Below are 22,373 nucleotides of genomic sequence, written 5' to 3'. Positions count from 1 at the left end.
CATTTCTCGCTGGGGTGGACCTCAAATCCTCAGATTTGCCTATGTAAAAGTGTTTATTTTATCGTTAGCCATTTTTACATAGGTTTTGATGTAATATTCCATTTATTGTTTTGAATCTGATTTCTGATAGGTGGTTTTCTGGTGGAGGTAAGCATGGTAGTGTGCCGTGCAGAATATGTGTATTACCTAACTTTCGTTGATGAACTTTCATAAGGCATCTTTGTTCGCTTATGTTACTAGATCAGCTCACGTTGCCAGGGCAACACTTTAGCAGGACGAGAATTCTGTTTAACAAATTATTGCAATCCTTGATCTGCAGGCTTGGTGTTTTGACAGAAGCAATTGAAGTAAAAAAATGAAAACAATGACTTGTAAAAGGAAAACTAGGGATTGTTAGCGTGGTGTCGACCCTACGACTATTCCTTCTTGTCACTACTCCTAAATCAATACACTCTGTCAAGTTATTTGTTTTGGGCATCTGGCGAAAGCGGTATTTGCTACAGTGACTGCATAGAGGCAACTACCAATCGTCACTGGGAAAGTAAAACCACAAAACAAAATCGTAAATAACATCGAAAAATTAAACAATCAAATATATTTTTCTCCATTGGAGGAACATAACAACAATCAAACAGTACATGAAAAAGCACTGACGGCACGATTTAGAGCAAGGCGGATATGGGACATTTGCCAAAAAAGCAACCAATGTGCCACCCGCCATATTGACAAAGCATTGATGTGTATGCATCCTGCAAGCTCTAATTTAAGCCCTAAAGAAGAGCCTTAAAAGAGAAGTTTTAACATCTGCTGACTGGTGCCAGAGTACAGTGCTACGCCAGGTCACCACTGTCTGGAATACAGAGCTGTGGAAAATAAAGCTGCATTTGCAGTACAATCTATCCCTGTACTGTGAGAATTCCACCTTTCTACATTTGACCCGCAGAATTTGTTTTATTGTATGTGGTTCAACACAGTGCAGTTTGATGTTACCATGGGCTTTGTATGGGCTATGAATCGTCCTGGCAGTCTGAGAACAGTGGCGCTAATTAAAGTTTGCTCTAATGGTGCAGGCAGGTGCTGCCCCTCAACCAGGCATGCTACCCCTCAACCTTCATCACCCACTGCACCTTCCTTCGGTCCTTCAGAGTGGAGGGGCCTTACCTCCGCATCTTTTGCAGACATAAAGAGTGTCTGTCATGCTGTGCAAAGGTCAGCCTGACTAACACTATTTATGTTCAGGTCTGGCAGCCAGGAACTTTAAATGGTCTAAATGCGCAGGCACCTGACTGCCTCAGCTGAACTTTGCCAGGATGAGGATTTCACAGTCCTGTGGGTGTGATCTTATCGGCCCTGAACAGTGTCTTGAAGTCCTCCTCCTCATGACGAGGGTGCGTGTCACAGATAGACTCAGACCTGAGCGCTACAGTTTTATGCCTTGAACTGCCCAGGGCCGAGTGTCAGTCAGTGACACTTCATCACAGAGTGGGGAAGGGTCATCAGTCTCACTGACCCCATCCCACCCTGTGATGACTAAGGGACCGCCGCCTCCTCTTAGCGACTGACCCATAATAAGGTCTGTAAAAAGCAGTCCCTATCCTCCAAGACCATCGGTGGCTTCCCTCCCACCTCCCTAAATCACCGCTTCAGCCTGGTAAGTTTGTCTTTTAGTGTGTGTGTGTGTGTGTGTGTGTGTGAGAGAAAATATGTGTATTAGTGCGTATGCGCTGTGAATGAGCGTGTGCATGTGTATGTGCCTGTGAATGGTGGGTGTATGTGTGCTTGCTTGTAAATGTATGCTTGTAAGTGAGCATGCATATAGATGGGTGAGTGTGCAAGTAATTAGGTGTGGCCTGCCCGCCCCCTTGCCTGCTCCTGGCCACCACTGCTTCAGGGATCAGACAAACCCACTTCATGCTGGCCAAATCACTCTTGTGCCAGCAAAATTCTTGTTCTGAGTCTTGATCTGGTACATACTATAGTACTCTGGCATCACTCGGCATCCCTCCGCCTCCTTGATCAGTGGTGCGTAAGATGTACGGAACATGTTCACAATACCTGGCTGCTCTGAAGGGGCCATAGAAAGGTAGAAAGCACATAACAGGAAGGAAGGGGCTGTATAGGTGGCAAGGTGGCTTTAAGCTTGGTTGAGGGCCTTGATTTAGTACTCTGAAATGTGTTTTACTTTGCAGCTGAAGAAGCTGTTTATCTGTCCCTGCATCACACCATTGGAGGTCACTGCATCCCTCCTTTCTGCCACAGACGACCTATGATACAGGGTTGCAAGCATGCTAGAACACTGTTGATGCTTCCTGAAGAAGCACATAGGAAGGATAAGATTTGGTGTAGGGGAAAAATAAAGATTTCAAGCGCCCCTGAATCACAATTGTAGAAATATGTGCAAGAGGTCACATAGCCAACTTTGCATGCTTTCCCAACTCTCTCTCACAAAAACCACAACCAAAGCCACAGAAGGTTTCACTGCCTGTCAATACTTACATCCTTTTCAGCTTCTTGTACTGGGAGAAGGCTCCTGCCGGGATGCTTTTGATAGAGTTCTGTTCCAAGCGGCTGAAAGCAAATAACCAGAATAGAACCATCACCAACAATGACAGCAGGGGCAGCCATTTCTAAACAGGTCTTGCAGGTTTGGGACCTGCTTTCTTGCTGGGAACACATTACAGCGGAACAAATGTCTGTCTAGCAGGCAAATTACACTTCATCGAAGTGATGAATCATAGCATTACCAAGGAGCACAAGGGAAAATAATTTTGCATTGAATTGCGCTTCTGGGAAATACTCGGTGCAGAGGAGGCAATGAACTTGCCTTCTGAGTCGCCCCAGATAGGGCACATTATATGATATAGCTTGCAGAGGACAGTGGTGTTCTGGAAAAAGCATTATGCTCAGAATTAGGCAGTCTGTGCAGTAACATTAAGAGAGCAATTTCATAAATATCAAAGCTTTATGTGCAAAAGAGTTATTGCATTCTGGCGCAGCCTACCTCTGACATAATAATAACGTCAACAAACGCAGAATATATGGAATTATTTGAGGCGAAGTAAGACGCTGATGCACGTACACCAGATGGCCCCATTTTAAATGGATGGAGAAGCTAAACCTACAGCCCTGTGGAGCCTGAGCTGCTATCCTTTGAGAGTCTTTATGCACAGAGTCCACTGGCTTATGGAAAGTGGGGGAAAACTACTTTAGAATGAAGCCGGTTAAAATGACGTAGTTCCTACGGCATGCGTGAAATTCCGTCATACATTCGTCGGCACCCACGAGCCAGCAGCAATTCTAATTCTTATGAATAAGAGAGAATGTAGCAAGAGGCGAATGGTGGACAATTCCCAACAATAAATAAAATATCCCTAGTTCCTGAACTATGCACTCGGGTGGCTAATCACAATTTGCAGGAAGTGCCGATGTGCAGGTGTAGAAAAACTCTCCATATGTCTGTTGATGTCTACAGGTCTGAATTTAGATTTGGAGGGCAGAAGGGGACATGTCGTGTGGTATACCCCCAAACATAAGTTGGGTCATGCACCAATGTGTATTTTTAATGGTGCAATCATTTTTAATTCATCCCCGTTTTACCACAATATTTCCCCAGGGTTTTTACCTAGAAGAATTCAAGCCTGGAAAAATATCCTGATTCTGAGTTCAGCAGCTTGGAAAGAGGTAGAATGTGTGGTAAAACTGATCCACTGGCGTAACCCTCTTTTAAGCATCATGAATTCAGAATGGGAAGGTAAAACATCATTGGAGAAAAGGGCAACATGAGGTTTGGTATTCCTCATGGAGATATACCTCTTAGAAACATCACAAGTCTCAGAATGAATCTCAGTAAATGCTGTTATTTACTTTAGTGGAAAAGCACAAAAGAGGCCCAAGTAAACCCATGATGCAATCAGCCTGTCAATGTCCTTCTACTTAAAAAGCATTGCTACAGCTTCCAGGGCACTTTGTTGAACCAGGTTGGTGGCAGAGACTTATGTGGCACGTCAGGTAATGAGGGGGGGGGGGGGGGGTCACTAGGGTCCAAACCATGGAGTGCCAAGGACTGAAAACAAAGCACAGCACAGTCAATGCATTCAGTGTACAATACACTAAATATTAGAGGTGGGGCACTGACCATGACTACATCACCATGGAACTTCTAGGATTAAAGGTGTCTAAGGAAGGACTAGGGGTAGCACCATGCATAATCATGGAAAAGAGGCAGCGACCGAATCCACTGGAGCAGCACCATGGCAGATAAAGGAATCAGACAGGCCAGCACCAAGAATAATGGAGGTGAGCTTGAGGTCATTTGGTTACTCCCTTAGCCAACAGGAAAATGAAGGTGTGGCTGAAGAGGATGTTCCTCGGGGGAATCCAGATTAAAAAGAATATGTTACAGCCCTGCCAAGGACGACCTCAGAGCATATCACAAAGAGATGATGCCTCTGCAGCACAGTGGTACCTGAAGGAAAGTGGGAGAAATTACAAGGCACTGAGGACAACCGCATACCTGCCAACTCACACGGTGCCACTGTGTGTTACACGATTGCGGTTCCCTTCACAGGGTCACCCGATGAGGAGCCAAAATCACACGGTGGCAGCTCGTTTTCGGAGGCTGTAAGCAGCCGATGTCAATTAAAAGGGGTGAAAACACCCAGGATATTGGCGACAGCCTCTGTGACCCTTTATTTGTTTTTTTGGGGGAGACGGGGGGGCTTGGTGAGGGGTAGAGTGCCACTTAAATAGCTCTATGCACCAGGACCCATCCCTTCCTCACAAGGTGAAGTGATTTTGTAAGTTGGTAGGTATGCCAGCGCGGTGAGCAAACAATGAATTCTGGCCTCGCTGCACTAGTACAGAGCATTGCTCTTTTCTCTTTCATTGCAGACTGGACTGGGGACATGGGCTTATGTGTGCACGGCTTTGGGGGAGCCCCTTTGTACATCAAGGAATGGACATCCGCTACTAAGATGGAATGACCCCAATTTTATTTTTAAAGTACACAAAACAGTGCGTTATAAAAGCACATTTTGCCTTCTATGTTGGGCAAATATAGATTGCAATCGGGCACAATTTTAAACAGGGGGTTAGTGATGTTCCTGTTATTCTTAAGAAACCTTTGTATAAAGTGCATTTTTATCAATTGCTGAAAGTTAAGAACCACCCTCCCACGCTTTTATTAATATAAAAAATAGTACATTAGCATAGCTAATGCCACATATTGTATATTCTATACTAAGGGTAACATGACATGGTGACTATTCTTCTTCCACTGCGCACAGTTTTGTTTTTCCCTCACTTTTTGTTCTCATCAAAACATTGAAATTGTTTAGTAATTACATTGCATACACGATGATATGTTTTTGTTGATATACTGATGCACACATCCTTTCTGCAGAGAAAACGTTCTGCAAGATTAATGAAATATACAATTAGGTTGCCATGCATATGGACAAAGCAGTTTATCTCTGTAATTAGAAGAAAATTGCAATCCATATTCCAAAATCATTCCGAGCATTTCTAATTGCTTTCTTTTTCAGCGAAGTGATGTGTTCAGAAAAACAGTAATTAGATGCAAAAAAAAATGCCTTTTACAGTTGCAAAACGTACGTTTTTTAACCCGAAAACACACAGCGTCCTTCAGTTTTACGCATGCACCATATTCAATATTGCTAGTCGACTTCGAGGTAGGTTTAAAATGAGCTGCACCGGACCCAAAGACATATATATTTTTTTAAACATGTTTATTGAGATCAAAGCAATCAACAAGGCATTGCAGTAAAGTACAATTAAAGTCTGAGTGGTAGCGGAACAAACCATTGACATGTATTGTAGTTGGGCCACAGGTAGAATCATCGCCATTTTTGAATTTTTGGTAGAGTGAGCAAAATGCTAACTGCATTTATTTATTTATTTTGTTTTATGTATGTCACACCATAAAAATATGGTTAGAAATGTATTGGCCCTGTTGTCATCAGATCTACCCATGCGCTGGCTCAATCATACTTAGGTGTGGTCAGTCTATCACATAAACCCTTGTCTACAACATCTATGCTTACAATTCCTCAACTCTGCTGTATTTTTCAAGAGCTCAGGCACATCTGCCTTTACTCAGACCTCACTAAATATTTTTATGACATTGGATCTTTCTTTATAGACAGTATGTTGTAGAGGGTGCTTCACTTCAGCACCTCTCTCGTCATTTGTCTCATATCTAGTGTTTTTGGTGGAATTTGATGCATTACTCCCGGTGAGTGCTCGGTGGTGGTTACTCTTGTTCCTTCCTGATCATTATGTGTCTTCCTGTTCTCTGTGCAAATCTCCCTTTTGACCAGCAGCAGCCTTTTCACTATGCAAAGTCTGAGGACAATACATGTGTCAACTTTTAATTGTTTCTGGTGAGGGGCGGTCGAGGCACCCATTTCAACATCTACTCACTAGTGTTTCTTAAATGCAAAAGTCGGTCCCCTACCTCTAATGCAGTGGAGGACAAAGCATCACTTATTTATTCTTCTTGGACACAGCTAAAGAACGATTTCTGGTCTTGATGCCTGCTTTCAGGTTTAGCTGTACCATCAGAGCTGTTCTAAGAGGTAATAAGGGACATCCAGTTCATAATGTTCTTTGAAGTTGGCGTGCAAATTCTTTTGGCCTCAATATGCTTAGAAGTAGTTCAGTGCCATGATGTGACCCTACAGATAAAAGCTATGGTTGGAGTGACAAATATCAATCACGTCACACGCCCAGAACAAGAGCGTGTTCACCGGAAAGGCGTGCTTCCTGCATCACACACTTAATGATGCACCAACTAATAGCCATGCTAGGTAGGATTGCTGGGCCAGAAGCAGGATTTTCACATGAAAAGAGCAAGGGGGCACCGTTGTATGGGCTCGACTATACCAAAAGCAACTATACCTATTGTTACAAAAAGAAGGCAACAGTAAACCTTCAAATTTCATAAAGTTGTTCCAACACTAATTTAATATACATATATTCTCCAGTCCACAAAAATATTCTTATATGGCTTTTGATATTACATTCCTATCAGTACCTCGCTTCCCAAAAAGGGCAACAATTACTTCCCTGTCTGAATAAAAACCAAGCATTCCTGCTTTTCACAATTATGGAGAAACCAGCTACGTGGTTGGGTTGAGGAAAGATGCAATGCGCAGGCAAGGAGCTGGGACGGCGACTGGCCAGGCAACTCAAAGAAACGGCAAACTGTTTTCGAATTGTAAATAACATTTGACTCTTAAAAGTGATGCATCTTTGTGCTCTGCTGATACATTTTACTGCACATTCTTTTGAACTTTATACGTGCACTGGCATCCAATTAGTTCTGCATGCCCATCTCCGTTGATCATTAAAGGAAATGCAAAGCGATGCATCTCTATTCTTTCATCGCTGAATATTTTATTCATGTGCTAATACCACCTCTTGCCCACATGGACACACCGTCCCCTCTATCTGAACAACGTACCTAGAACGTTATGTCCTGAATCGAGATCTGTCATTGGTCATTCTTTTTAAAGCCATTTTTTGGTGGAATTTTAATGAAGTTAATACTTGTAAGCCTGTTAAAAGGGACCCTGAAGGGTTCACGTATAATAATGGAAGTGAATATTTGAATGATTTCCCGGGAATGGATTCCAAAAGAGAAACAATAAGTCACTGTCAGCCTGTCTCATGTCTTGGCCAAGCTCTTCTACAGAATGCAGCAAAGACATTTTTTGTTTCTAATCTGTAGCCACTTGCAGTTATTTTGCCACCATTTTCCAGACGCGCTAAGAAGCAGTGCTCTGCACCAATGACTCCAGCTCTCGTAGGATAGTGCCCAGCCATTCATAAAAGACCCTGCAGTAGGTGAAAGTGTCTGCTTTTGATGACTGGAGAACACAACCAGGCTAAAACGATAACGGAACAGCAGTAATGCTGGCCTTTCAAAGGTAATAACTGTTTTTGAACATTGATTAAGCACTTGAAATGCCATTGTAATCAATCTCAACCTCCCATCACTCCTCACCTGGTACCCATTCTCTTTTAACCCCCGGTGAGAAGAGCACAAAGGAGGGGAGAACTGAAAAATGGGATGCCGCCATATCCTCTGTAGGGAAAGAATGCCACGATTTTTCTTAAAGAGTAATGCCTAATTCTGCCCAGGAGTGACAGCCATATTAATCTGAGCCATAGCTATCCCTTACCCACCGCTGGGAGAAAAAAGCATGTGTAGATCTGCTCACTAATGGGAACCGTTTGCAAGCAATTTTCGTGTTTCAAACAACATCTCGGATGCTAATGTGTAATAGTGTGTCAAGCCTAACAGCATCATCGACAAATCGCTCCTGTGGAAAGACAAAAGTGAAGCATCAGTACTGATAATTGCTGTCTGTCACAGAAACAGGGCTAAAAAGAGGATGGCTGTGCCCTTTTAAAGAGATATAGATCCTCACTATATATTAAATACCTCCCGCCAAGTGATCGCTCTCTGCCCTGATCACTGGAAGCACATATAGAGCAACCAGTGCTTTTGCGTGCAAGAATATTACCATTTGGTGGTATCCTGAACTGCCGCGCAAAAGTCTCTGCACAGTGCAGGTGGTGGTGGTGGTGTCCACGGCCTCCTCATTTGAGTTGAAGGGGGTACACTCAAGAACCTGCACTTGCTGTAGGGTTTAAGGTCCCTCGGCCACGGGTGCTCAGCACAATCATCATCCAAGACTGGAGCACAGAAATCTTATCCAATGATGGATTTTATTTTCCCCTGTGTTCGACAGGTACCTACACCAGTTTGATATTGGCAGAAGGGAATACCGGTGCATGGAATGGATTTGCATGAGGAACACAAACATGTAAATCCGGTTAAAACTAACAGATACTTGCTGCTGGCAGTGTGTTAAGCCGCTTGCAAGAATAATCCTTTTCCAGGAGGCTCTCCCTTCATTAAAATAGACTATTTGTTTCACTAACCGGTAGGAGAGGGTATCACAGAGAGGTAAGGGCACCCTTCTACGACATTTGTGTTCCAAAGCTATGATTGATCATTGTCAGATTATCGACGTTTGCTGGGAATATGGCTCAGGGTGCACTATATCTTATTAGAATTGATCAAATTGTGGCATAGACTATGGATAGGGTTTACAACATCCACACGTTTAAGACGCTAAACTTCAATAATGGGGAGAGAATTTGTTGCCTATGTGCACAATGCTTTTTAAAAACAGGGTAGTAGCACTTTAAACATCCCATCTCAAAATATATTTTTTTGTAAATGTACTGCTTGCAATATTAGCACATTCATCACCACAAGAAAACAAATGGCCCTTTATGGAGGAAAAAACTGTCTAAATAGAAATCAAGGCAAAGTTTTTGTTCAAATTCGCATTCCTTATATCACATTTCTCTAAGAAGCTTAGCGAGTACGTGTCCTTATTCCCACTGCATGCAATTTTGATCGCTCTTTCCTTTCTAAAAAGATCAGGCCATTTATTCTATAATATTAAATTGTGACCTCAGCATGGCTCACAGCACTTACCGCTGAATATAGTACTTTCAGAGCCACTTTCACTGGCATTTATGTGTTTATAAAGGCTTTCTGTGCTGGATGTATTCCTTTCCATACTCACCTGCAAAACGTCTGCTTAGTGCACCAATGCATATCTGTCCTTTAAGATTTAATGTATGTCCATGTGCCCTACTAATCGCCAGCAATGCTTTAACATGTGTTTTCCTATCCGGCTATGAATTGATGTGAATTTTCTGCACTCTGATAGTGACTCGTTCCTTTATATTAAAATCCCCTGCCGTCAGGATATTAATTACAAGTTGTACTAGTTATATTTGACATAAATCAAAGGAAACATTCTTAAGCCCGAGTACAAATCCCAAGTGTCATTGGTTTATGCTTGGTGCCCAGATTGGTAAATTTCAAGCATCAATGTCCACTCCAGTTTAAGAAATCACACTTCACAGACTCGTCCCTCAAACGTTCCCATCTAACACAAATACTCAATTAAATCTCCATTTGTGTCTTATCTTTCTTGTGCTCTATGTACTATATATATATATAGCATCTCTGATAATTCACTACAAAAGGAAGCAGGTTGTTTGAAAACCTGCTAATATTGCTTCTCTCAGAAGCACTAAATGTGACCTCATATCAGGTTCCATATTCTCCATGATTGCATGTGGACATCAAATTGTTTTTGAAGCATTTCTACATCAGCTCTGCTTTGATCAACAACATTCCACTTAAGCATTTTGATTGGCTCCCCACTCTTCTTGCAACCTGTTTTGCCTCTGTGAATTGAAATTGCATATTATATGGCGCTTATGAGCTCCTCACTAATGCGCAACATACTGATTGTGGAAAATGCTGAGGCTGGAACTTTCTTCTTAAACACATTTAAGTCTCGAGCATGTTTACTCTGCATAGAACATCTTAATTGCCTTTCCTTTCTAAGATTCTGCCTGTGAACTGCTACCAACCTTTATCGCTTTAAACACTCACCATACCCATCACACTGAACAAGCTTCCCAAAATGTAGGTAATATTTGCTGCACCTCACTGTACCTTATGATTGCAACAACTATTATTATTTTTTAATATATGTAAAATGTGTTATAATTATGTTTGATTTGAGCAAGCAGAGCATATAAGCAGTAGGTCCTTGTAGAATACAAGATATATTCAACTAACCTTGAATTTATTTTTTATGTATCTGTTATTCCAAGGGCAATTCCACAATACAGTAGCCCAATTTTCAGAGACAGCTATGGAATTTGTATCCTTTACTGAGTAAACCACATGCATGTAAACAAATAGTGCCTACCTCCACGACACAACCACAAATCAATTATAAACTTTCAGTGGGCGAGGCGCAATATATACAATAGGAGGTATCCTAGAAGCTATCTAAGGAAAACTGTGGAAAAACATAGCAGCATAACGACACTTAAGTTGAAAGAAGTCTATATGGTCAATAGCATTTAAGCTACAATGAAAACTATGCAACCATGTTGAAGTGGACATGGCTGAAGTTGAACAGTATGGAATCTACTGTTGGATTGACAGTAACCTGTGAGTTTCAGATTACTGGTATTGTGTTATTTTAATTGAGTTTTACATGAAACGATGTTAAATTACTATTATTTAAAAAATAATTATTTACAATATATAAATTTACTATTAGAATAATGAAAACTACGAGGTGACAAAACGTTTGCTTGTTTCCACTATCTAAAACATTGAAAAAAAATGATAGTTTCATATCACTGTAATATATAATAGATCCATTCTTGCATTGATGTTATATATTAAAATGGGAACTTCCATTAAACAAAATAGGCAGCATTATTTTGCTCAAAATTATGAAGTCTGCGCCGTGCCTTCTTCACTATATTGGCCGTGTAACTGGTTTTTCTTGCAATGACCATGGATAATCCGAGTCACTGGGAAGGGCATTTTCTGCAATTGTTTTTAACATTAGAGAGAAATTCAAGGCAGATGTCACTCATTTGTGCAAAATTTTAAAAGAGTTATAATGTTTGAGGATCCTCGATGAAATATGATTGACTGCTGAATTTAGAATGTATTCTACAATGGTGCATTATACTATCTATATTGGATTGCTATTGATGAGGTATTTGCAGATTCTTTTGTTTTGCTCAATTCGGATAACTTATTTTGCTTCAAGGGGCAGCATTCCTCTTCACCACTACTGGTAGGCATGAAGCCACAAACACTAAAACCACACAAACCATACATTTTCCTGGAATGTCATTCCATTTACAGGGAAATTCACTCCCAATAGTAACATGTCACACATTTTGGTTTTTATATAAAATGATGGAGGCCGCAGAGTGACCGTGTGAAGCCTCATTTAGAATATGGCTGGATTTCTGAAAAGCACCCCACTGCTTCCCTCTGGACCAGTTCAGGGCACAAGTGGTGAAAGGCATTCTTTCTTGCATAAGCTTGCCAACCACCTGGAAAAGTTCAATTTTTGAATTGCCGTGGATAATGTGAACAGTATGCCCCCTCCCCATCACTGTAGGAGTGCAAATATTTCTAGTTTACTGCATCAAATGTGACCTTCTGTGGCTTTCAATGGGCGTTTCATTGTTGCGTGTGATTGAAGTATTCTAAAAACCATGAATCATGGATTGGCGCCTAGAATCAATAATTGTGCATGCCTATGGGACTCCCTCTCTGTGCCTGTTGCCTTTAGAAATCACTTCTTATAGTAATGGTACTTAAATATACGTGTGTAAAGAATGTCTCTACCATTATCAGAATGTTCTCTCCCATGAAGCACTTCTTGATAAAGGATCGGTTGGCTTCTGGTTTCTATTGTTTTCGGCTTCCATAAGGGTGAATGTTAACTAACAATGGGCATGACGTCTTTCATCAAGGAGAAAAGGCTGGACAACCAATCAACCAACTCCTCAGTCTCCCAACAAACCCTGGCAAGGTGAAGCCGTTATTCCATCAACACAACTGCTAAAATACTCTTACTATTAAGAGTACTTTCTTAAAATGTGTGTTACATCCAATGGTGTACACTTCACCCACACGGTGTGGTTTCTGCATTGATCTTGATTGGCTAATGAATACATTAGCTTAACCGTGAGTCAATGCTGAAGTGCTTATACAAGCAACATTGTGAGCTACATGTGCCACATGAATGTTAGCACATCATGATGGCATAAAGTGTCACAATTTGAGCACTTTAGGGCCTCAAGTTTGTACCACCGCTATTTCCAGTGTAATTGTGGTTTGGAGCATTTTCTTGGTTTAAGCTACAACTTGACACTACAGAATTCCCTTATATTATATTTCATACTCCATTGAGAGCAAAACCAGTGCTCCCAGAAATTAAATAGAACTGTAGAGTTGCTGTGCTGGGTGTACTTCAGAGTGATCTTTTCCAGTATATTACACTTGGCTGAATTAACATACTTATAATTTGCTTACTTCGAGCTGTGTAAACTTAACTGGTTGCAGGTTCTGACTGAGAAGCATATACTGCATCTGTAGAGATGCCATGGATGACAAGAGATTGTCTACGCCCCCTGGAGGACGCGTGCAACAGAATCTTCACTTACATCTCCACAATCCCTTCTGGTAGATTGGCAGGAATGTCAGTCAGGCCTTTCCCTCGACAGTCCACAATGTTGTTGCTGCAGGCACAGGAAGGAGGACAGCTGACTGCGTTGGCATTGCAGAGCTGAGCATCTGTGTGACTTCCTGTGAAAGTGAAGAAGAAAATGGTTAACACAAAAAAGGCAGGCACACAGTTGTGATCAGATATATATTTATCCAGAATGAGAAGCATGCAGGTCGCTAGGGGTAGGAGATTATCAGACAAGACAGTATCTCTGATTGGTTGGTTGGGTTTGTCTCTGCCCTATCACTCCCATACCCAAGAGATACTCTCCAACAGGGAAAACCCACCACAGTCCACTGTACAGTTGGCTTATTTCCAGAATGGTTGCCTATTATAGCCAGAGTGTAGGAGGGGCCAAAACACAACTAAGAAATAGAAAAGAAACTAAGAAAATGGTGTTTAATCATTTGTTATTCATTAAGGAGTGTTATAAACCATTGCATGACACCTTTTGGTTACTTCGGAGCGCTGGCATGAATAGAAATCCAGCTTAATGGTTGGAAAAAGAAGGTATAGTCTAATTAGATGGGACAAGTAACTATATCCGCTGTTTTCCCGTTGCAACCTCTGTTCTTTACTGGATTCAGCTGAAGTCAAATGCAAGAGTATATTTCTTAAAAGTTTCCTGAACCTCATGTTTTATGTTGGACTTTTGGGCAATTCAGGATGTAGGTCGTTCATCCTATTGAAAACTGATTTGTCGGATGGGAAGCCTTTGAACAAAGATCCTTGATGCCAGAACGTTTTCAGATATTGTTTTCAACACATTAAAAAAATTATATTTTCAAAAAGTAATTCTCTTACAGGAAACTTTATTCCTTTTTCATACTTGTTTCTTGTTAACGTGACTGGACTACCACACCATTTACACAAACAAGGTCACTCTTATCCCATTCCGTGCTCACGTCGGCCGGCTACCTTCCGGGTGCTGCGAACGGCCGACACAGCCCCGCCCACTGCATCGAACTTCCGCACCCGCCACGGTAAACGGGTTAAATACCAAACATACAAACCTACAACGTTTTACAAAATGGCTACTCGTCCCTCTACCTTAAGAACAAAATCAGCTTTATGAAGCCATAGCTACAATACTTTACAAGGAACTATTACATTCAAGGAGATGTTAATTTTCATTTCTGTACCAAAGGCATAAATCAGGTATGCACTAAGCAAGAGATGAAAACAGAACATCTCTAATCAAACACAAGCTCTAATAATTATGTCTCCACACAGCTTCAAAGAGCAAGCAATGGTGGAAAATTAAATGACAACCAAAAAACATAGGGCCCACTACATCATATCTCAGGAGAGTTTGCTCCTTCGCATCATGGTACAGGCAGTCCATATTTGCGCCCCCTCAGTGTTACCTGTAGTGTCACACTACAGACAACACTGAGGGGAGCGCAAATAATGGACTGCTCAACACTGACGGGAGCGCAAATCATAAACTACATGTACCATGATGCAAAGGAACAAACTTTTCTGGGATATGATATAGTGTCTGGCCGCACCATTTTCCCTGCCCAAACTGATTTTCTTGACCCACTTTACCATTTATCACATGTTCCTAATGTTACTTTTTGTCAAAAATTGTATTCCAGCCATTGATTACACTTCATCCGGCCTGAGCCAGAGAGTACGGATGGAGCCAGAGAGTACGGCTGGAGCCGGAGAGTACGGCACGAGTGCAGAGAGTACGGCCCAGGTGCGGAGATTCCGGCTTGACTACTTACGTAAAGATATGACTCATAAATGACCTCTGTGAATACCAAAAGTCGTCAAGTTAGACTTTTGTGTCAGATTGCCTTTGTGAATCGGGCCCATAGTGATTAAATAGGGCAGTGATCCTGCCCTAGTCATGAATATTACTATAGCTAAAGTAAAATCTATTTTCAGAATTTATACTGAATTGTATAATAAATCAATGATCCAAAACCATTGCACTGCACTTAGGACTTGATTTAGTGTTTGGTATTTAGTACTCAATTTATTGTGTAAGTGATAAATCTTGATAAGAACTTGGGATGCGATGCGCTCTGTGCGTCTGTGGATTTTACTCCTCATGTAACATTTTCCCCGGAAATTGGAGGATTATGTGCAATCACAAAATACTAAATGTGGGAATAAGTCCCAGCCACTTTATAAAGGTTACGTAAATGTTCATAACCAGTATTAGCAATTCTGTATAATGTTGCCAAAAAATAGGGATTTGACAACAAAATATAAGATCAATACCCTCAAAAAATATATAAAGCCCCCGTAGCCAGTAGATAGATTAGGAGCAAATAAAAAAAAATAAGTGCACTAGCCACTGTATCAGCGACTGATTAAAATATTAAACACAGGAATGTGTGTAGAACAGAAAAAATGGTGAAGCGCTACAGTTCAAATTTAAAGGGCTTATTTTTAGATCTTTAATTAATTGATACATTTTAGCCTGGAACTATTTTCCACTTTTTCCAAACACAGTTTTACTTCCCAAATAATTAATTTTGGAAAAGGCCCTCTCTAGGGTGCTTTCCCTCAACTTTCTGCTTTTCTCCTTCCCAGTTCTCTGCTGCTCTTGATGCTAACATTAGGACGCGAGCGCTTTTGGTAATGCCGTGAAGTGTCAAAACACTGTGCTCATCATATACATACTGTGGATTGGTGTATATATGATGGGCTGATTCGAGTTAGCTGTAAATCCCTTGTCATGGGATAAGACCTATGCCAGAGGCATGTACCTTGAATGCGCCTCCGAGCGCCTGCTGCACTGGTTGTGCCATCCACTGAGGAAGCTCATCGATTGTGCCACATGTTTGCTGTGGTGGGGCTTGTGTGCACAGGTAACTGTTACTAGGTTTGGCATTTAAAAAGCTACGTGCCAAGGTTATGAATGTCTCCTGCTATTTTGAAGTTCTCCCCGGTGACAGGGTGCAGTGTTGAGAAGAGGTTGGACGTGAGCGGGTGTGCGTTACATGCAAGTGTCATAAATGGCACCGGGTGGTGTTCGGTACAACAGGGCCTGCTTCTCGCATTGGATTAGCATGAGGGGGTGTAGGGAAAGGCTGTTGAGCATTAGTTCCTATGGGCAGAATAGTAACAGTATAGTTTTGGTATCACGGAGTTTGTAATGGTGCATCCTCTCCATAGTACGAGTGGGTTCGACATTGCAGTGATGGAAATGTCACTTTGGAAAAGTGGCATTTGGATGTGTGCCTAGCAGCCTGTCTCCTATTTCACAACTTGGTGTCAGGGGGATAGCCACATCTGTGCATTTCTGATAGATGGCCATAAACTAGAGGTTCAAAGGAAACTGCAGACCTCTGAGGGGGCTTTCTGGGACAGTTACATGTGGGCGGAATTGGCACCTGCATTCCAAGAGGCAGGGTCTTGGCCTCACTAAACATTGTGATCAAATATCCTGGGGTAGGAGGGCAGACAGCACTCAATTTAGAGGGACCTGTGCATTTCAAAGGTGGCATTTTGACCTATTCGTATCTTCAAAGGACATGGTGGTAATGACTACTGGGGCTTCGGCCTCTCAAATTAGAGACACCTTGGGATTTGGAACCATACTACGCTGGATTGATACTGGGACATTGATACAAGGAATCATTGGGGCAGGAGGGACTTCAACTGGACAATCCGCAGACTTGTGGTGGCTTGGAGCTTGTTGTGCTCCAGGAAGTTGATTTTGCCTGGACGTTGCTGGCCTGGGTCGCAAAGTACTCTCCAATGGCCGGTGAGCTGGCCTCCTCTCCATGTTTCCCAGGGAAACAAAGGATCTCACTGTCTCCATGAGATCATAAGGATCGCACTGGGTGTAGCAAAGACAGGTGGAAGTGATCGTGGTTGACACAAGGACCGTTCTGACAGACACCATCATCTTGTTGTGCAAGTGGAGTTTGTGCACATAGAACAGCAGCAATCTGAGGTGCAAGGATATGAGGAGTTCGAGGAGTGCGGGGGAAGCTTGCTGAGTCCAAGGGACCTGTGCTTGCATCCAGGGGTGTTAGGATAACCTGAGCCAGGAGCTGAGCCTGTCTTCGGCCTCTAGACTGAGAGGATGGCAGTGCTTGACAACGCGGCCTCTGTCCGAGGTCTTTGGCTTATTCTCCCTGGACCACACCACAGGTGTGCTTTGTTGTGAAAAACACAGTACAGACCCGAGGGGCTCCGTGTGCCTTGTGGGCCTCTGTAGCTGACTGTCAGAGGTCTACGGCAGGTCACACCTTCGCTTAAGGAGAAAACATTTCTTCAGATGTGGAAACGCACCAGCTTCCTGGATCACAATCCTTTGTCTACGGGGGGATAGCAATCCTGCAACCGTGCAAGTACCTTCGGGTTCCTGGAGGTCTAATCTAGATGGACAAAACTAAATAACTGTTTCTTTCTGTGTTAGGTGGTTCTGACTGTCTAGTCAACAGGGCGCCAGCCGGGGCAACGTGTATCATTGGCTGGTGGAGTTGAGAGACTGAGGGGCTAGGTCACGAGGCATAGTCAGAGACTGGTTTGACCTTTCTGAAATGGGAAAGTCTGACAATAACATATAACTGTAAAGTGTATACCCTGTGTGTGTTTCATATTGATTTCAGAGAAGTTTGACAATTGCGTATAACTGTAGAGTGTATATACAATGTGTATCTCGTTTTGCTTTCAGTGTGTCTGTGTGTAACATAATTACAAGTGTCTTTTAAACATATGATGTGGAGTCTTTTGTGGCGAATGCAGTGTTGCGAGGGGGGTGTTGTACCAGTACTTTACACTCAAGCCCTGAGAATAAGCCTAACTGCTCGGTGCCGAGCTACCAGAGGGTGAGCCCGGGTTATAGGATAAGTATATTGAGCTCATTCTATTTGGAACTGTGATTTCTGGTTGGCTTTGATGCATCTCAGCCAGCCCGAAACTGCTGTGTCTAACAATTACCTTATGGTGAAACTATTGTAACTGAAATTTAAAATATCCACTTTTCTAAAGTAATTCTATAAGCATTTGAAATGTAGGTGACATCTTTAAAATATCAGGTAGCTGATGGAAGTGAGATCTATCTTGTATGTCCTTCTATAGTTTTTAAAGTATTTTTATTTTATAAAGAGAAACATTTCAAAAGCATGGCGCACAACCACGTAGCCAGTGCGAGTCACAATACTTAACTGAGAGAGTAACAGTGGTTAGTAATAATGAGTCATTACATGGGACTCTTCTATATCTCTGCCTATCACATCAGAGAACTTCACTAGGGAAATTGTAAACATCGTAAGATCATTTGCCCTCAATATGGTCTTTACATTGGGAAAACAGTAAATAGCCTATTTGTTGCTTACATGACGTCACCAACAATACGCATTACAAACAAGAATGATTGGTTTCATAGTTATAGTCTCTTAGTGCAATGCAGACAGCTGCTCAAATAGCTTCACCCAAAAATGACATGATTTTGAAATTCAGATTGTCTTTACACAAGCTTATGTTTCAGACCTGTAGTTGCTGAATTAAGGAAACCGTGGGATCTCCCTGCTTGTACCTGCTTCGGTGTGGTGAGTCAGGGCAAGTGCAGATGTACTTTAAAATGTTCTTCTGTTAGAATCCCCAGGGTACATCTTCGTCAGCACACTCTTTTTGAAACACCATAACACTAACAAAACCTCAATTTGTAAGTTTAGTAAGGCAGCAGTAATCTTTTTTTTATTAAATTGAACTTATGAGTTCTCTCTTACACGTCGCCCAGGTTCCTGTAAAGTTATTGATTACTGAGAAATGAAGAATGCCCATTTCTGAAATAAAAGCAATCTTTAGAAGTTCCAGCACATTGTCTCGAAGCACATTGTTTGCAACTGATGTATTGATGTTATTGCAGTTAAACAAGCTACTATGTCATCATTGTGCAAGAAGAGCTAAAAGTGTATTTAACTGAGATATGAACAAATCTCTTCTTATTTGGGAATGCTTTAGGTGTAAAGTAATAGCCTTGTGAGTGTTTTTTATTCCTTCAGTAAAGCTCTCGTTTGTCTCCGCTTTTAAGAAAGAAATTCTTGTGTTTCCTACAAAACAGGTATCTATGGTGGAACACCTGGGGCTGTGTTAAAGACAATATACTGCGGTTGAACAGGCATTTACACATGTTCGTATCACTAGGGTACTTTGGAATTATAGAAGGGGCTGTAGATGCTTGTATGGTCAGTTCTGTTATAGGAATTGTGTGGGCACATATGTTGCACCCGGTTAATCCCAGGGAGGGCACTCCATCATTTATTTGCGTACATGGACCCATGTAAATGAGGGAATGGCTTTGCCTGTGTCGCCACGCTACATTACAGACGTGATTGCAAGAGAAAACTCACTGCTGGAAGGTGCACTGATTGTTAGAAAAATGAAAGAGTGGACGGCCAGCGTGCCCCTATTGGTGCCCTACAGGCTGGTGACACAGGGATCCCAGAAACCCCCAAACATCTCCTTGCAGGTGACCGCAGTAACATACTGCACCTGTCTACAGGGGATCACTGTTCCCTCAGAGATGGACTGTTAGGGAGCCATTATGATGTTGAGCGGATCGCCACCGGCCGTGGCGATCCGCCCGACATCTTTCCCCGCTCGCCCTTCAATTATCCCCTGCCATATTACAATGGCGGGGGTACAGCAGCGGACAGAAAGACCCTACATTGGCATGCACAAGGTGGCAGGCACCACGCGGTGCCTGTCATGTTGTGCATGCCAATGCACAACATGTATATTTGACATTGTGGCGGGTGCTGCACAAAGCACCGCCCGCCACAATGTTGAATATGCAGGATACGACCGCCAGGGCTGCGGTCACATCCTAATGGGCACAGCGGGGCCACCGCACCTCTGGCGGTCAGTCTCGTTCACTGTTACGGTGGCGGGCGGACTTTGTCCGCCTGCCATCGTAAAAGACCCCTTAGTTTCAAATAGCTGGTATTTCTTTCAATGCTGCCCTGTCCCAGTCTAAGCTTGCGTTTGCCCTACATTAGGAACATCACAATTTGCACGCAATATGAAGTACGGTCCATGTCTGCTCCAGACGCACCCAACTGAGGTGTGTCTGGTGCAGACAGGGATAGAGCACCATTATACACAATAAGGCCCAGAAATGCATTATTTTTGGGGATGAATATCCCAAATGCTAGTATCAAACGTCAAGCTCCCATATATTTATTAGCCCAATGCATGCTCTTTACAATTCTCTCTAGGTGCAGTTCTCATATCTTCTCTAGGGAATGTTAAGATGCTGTATTCCTAAAGAATTTCTTTGGAGGTCACGATGCAATTGACAGATTTTCCAGAAAAATGAATTGCTGATTATAAATGAGGAAATTCTTTGTCTTTTTGATAATTTGTTTTTGGTTTTTTAAGTGGGGCAATTACAGACAGTGAGTATGTGGTGTGAATATGATTGAATTAAATAGAGGCTTGTGTAACAAGTTTCAGAAGAACTGGACACATCCGACAAGCATATACTCCATAACCTTCAATTACTGCACTATATTTTAAAGACCTCTGAATTGCTTTTTTCACCAGTCTTAACAAATTGAATGCCTTTCTGATTGAATTCACAATTATGCAGTCATCCATAAAAGAACAGCATGTAAACATTCTACATGTCTGTGCTTAAGAGGAATGTTAATATGGCAGAATTTCGTTTTTAGATTATTTCTTGGCTTAAAAAGTAATCGTTTAACATTTAAAGGATCAGTTTATGTGGTATCATGGGTTATGTTTGAAAGCCAAAAGGACAACAAAAAGACTGAACATAGGTCACGACTCTATATTTAGAGGAAGTTAGTTGCTAGGTCATGAGTCATGTGTTGCAGTGTCCAAAATATGCTGAGATCAGTTGCAAATATGCATTGTTATACAGATGTCAGGAGCATATAGTTGAGTGAGCATGAGATTAGGCTTATAGTACAATATTTATCAATTAGGGATTATTCTTTTCCATTGATTCAGGCATGACTTTTCCAAATAGAGTGTAGAAACATTCAATTCGGCAAGTGTGGCTAGGAGGGATCAATTGTAAATCATTATACTGAAAGAGCCACAAGGCTTCATTACTGGTATCAAATACACCTGCAAATAAAAATTACTTCATAACAGAAAGACATTATGTCTACCAGGCCGTATTTGCTAAACAGGCATAATTGAAAATAGGCCAGTTTAGTAAAAGTAGCTAAGTAGATATAATTATTAGCAAAAATATCACCTTAATATGTTTGCATTAAAATGCTTTGTTCCACATTAGGTCCTTTTTAGAATTTTCTTTTGCCAATTATGAAGTTGATTTAGCAACAAACCGGTTGTAAAGCATTTGTAGAGACCATTAGAAACAGCAAGGGTAAGGAACATTACATGACCACCTGTTCTTACTTGTGATTCACAAAGGTACACAGTGCTTGCATAGTGATTCATAGTGGACATTACGAGTCACTGAGCACACGGGTGCATTGCAAATTCAGACTTCACATTTACAACATAATTTTCACTGACTTTGCAATGCAAAGACGTTTGAGCAATACATTCTATTTCTCTGCACAATCCTCTTCATTAGTTTAAATTCAGATGTGGAATCTACTTCACATTAAAATTACACCATGCTTCCCAAATAAGTAAATACATGGGTAGGCTTGCTGGTAATTGACACTAACTGTGCCAGAGCATTGGCTAAGAGTGGACTGGGCATAATCTATAGGAATCAGTGGCAACTAGCATTAAAGGATCACTAGCATAAAAGTAGTTGGTAGGGACTGAATGCTGATATAGTTAGCATGCCAGAGTGTCCAGAGAACATTATATAGATAAAATGACCTTCACAAACTCTACATTAGGCCTTTGGTCCTTATGTTGTTCTTGAACCAGCACCTTTATTCTTGTCATATGCTAGGATTACAATCACAGTATAGGTGCACGATTCCTCTTATGTGAAGAATATTGTTCTAGTGCAGCGATGCTCTTATTTTCGAGGGCATAAGTGAATTAATTGTTCTCGTATATTGTTAGCAATGACTATAATCTCTTCAAAAGTGAATTAAGGTAACTTTTTATAAGCAATCAAATAGTGAGCCTTATGCGTTAGAGTTTTTGTTTGTTTGTCTATAATGAAAGAAAACTAAATCAAAATATATATGTAAGATTATATTTTCGTGCCAAGTATCTTGTGTCTCGCTTTTATTTATCAGTAACATAGTATGTAATTTGCATGCTGCA

General features: G+C 41.6%; 1 protein-coding gene across 4 annotated transcripts in view; it reads right to left on the bottom strand.

Moving 5' to 3' along the window:
- Positions 1-22,373, bottom strand: part of SLIT3 (slit guidance ligand 3) — a 1,039,834-nt gene that overhangs the window by 225,394 nt on the left and 792,067 nt on the right. For all 4 annotated transcript variants that reach the window (XM_078653381.1, XM_078653382.1, XM_078653384.1 and 1 more), the window contains 2 exons: positions 13,108-13,249; positions 2,497-2,568 (listed from right to left, as the gene is read on the bottom strand). In XM_078653381.1, the coding sequence (XP_078509507.1) occupies positions 2,497-2,568; positions 13,108-13,249 (214 nt within the window). The remainder of the gene's footprint in view (positions 1-2,496; positions 2,569-13,107; positions 13,250-22,373) is intronic.

Source organism: Lissotriton helveticus, chromosome 7, assembly GCF_964261635.1.
Source record: "Lissotriton helveticus chromosome 7, aLisHel1.1, whole genome shotgun sequence".
In the NCBI taxonomy this organism is placed as follows: domain Eukaryota; kingdom Metazoa; phylum Chordata; class Amphibia; order Caudata; family Salamandridae; genus Lissotriton; species Lissotriton helveticus.
Note: the sequence above shows the minus strand (reverse complement) of the source record. Positions and strands in the feature narration are given on the sequence as shown.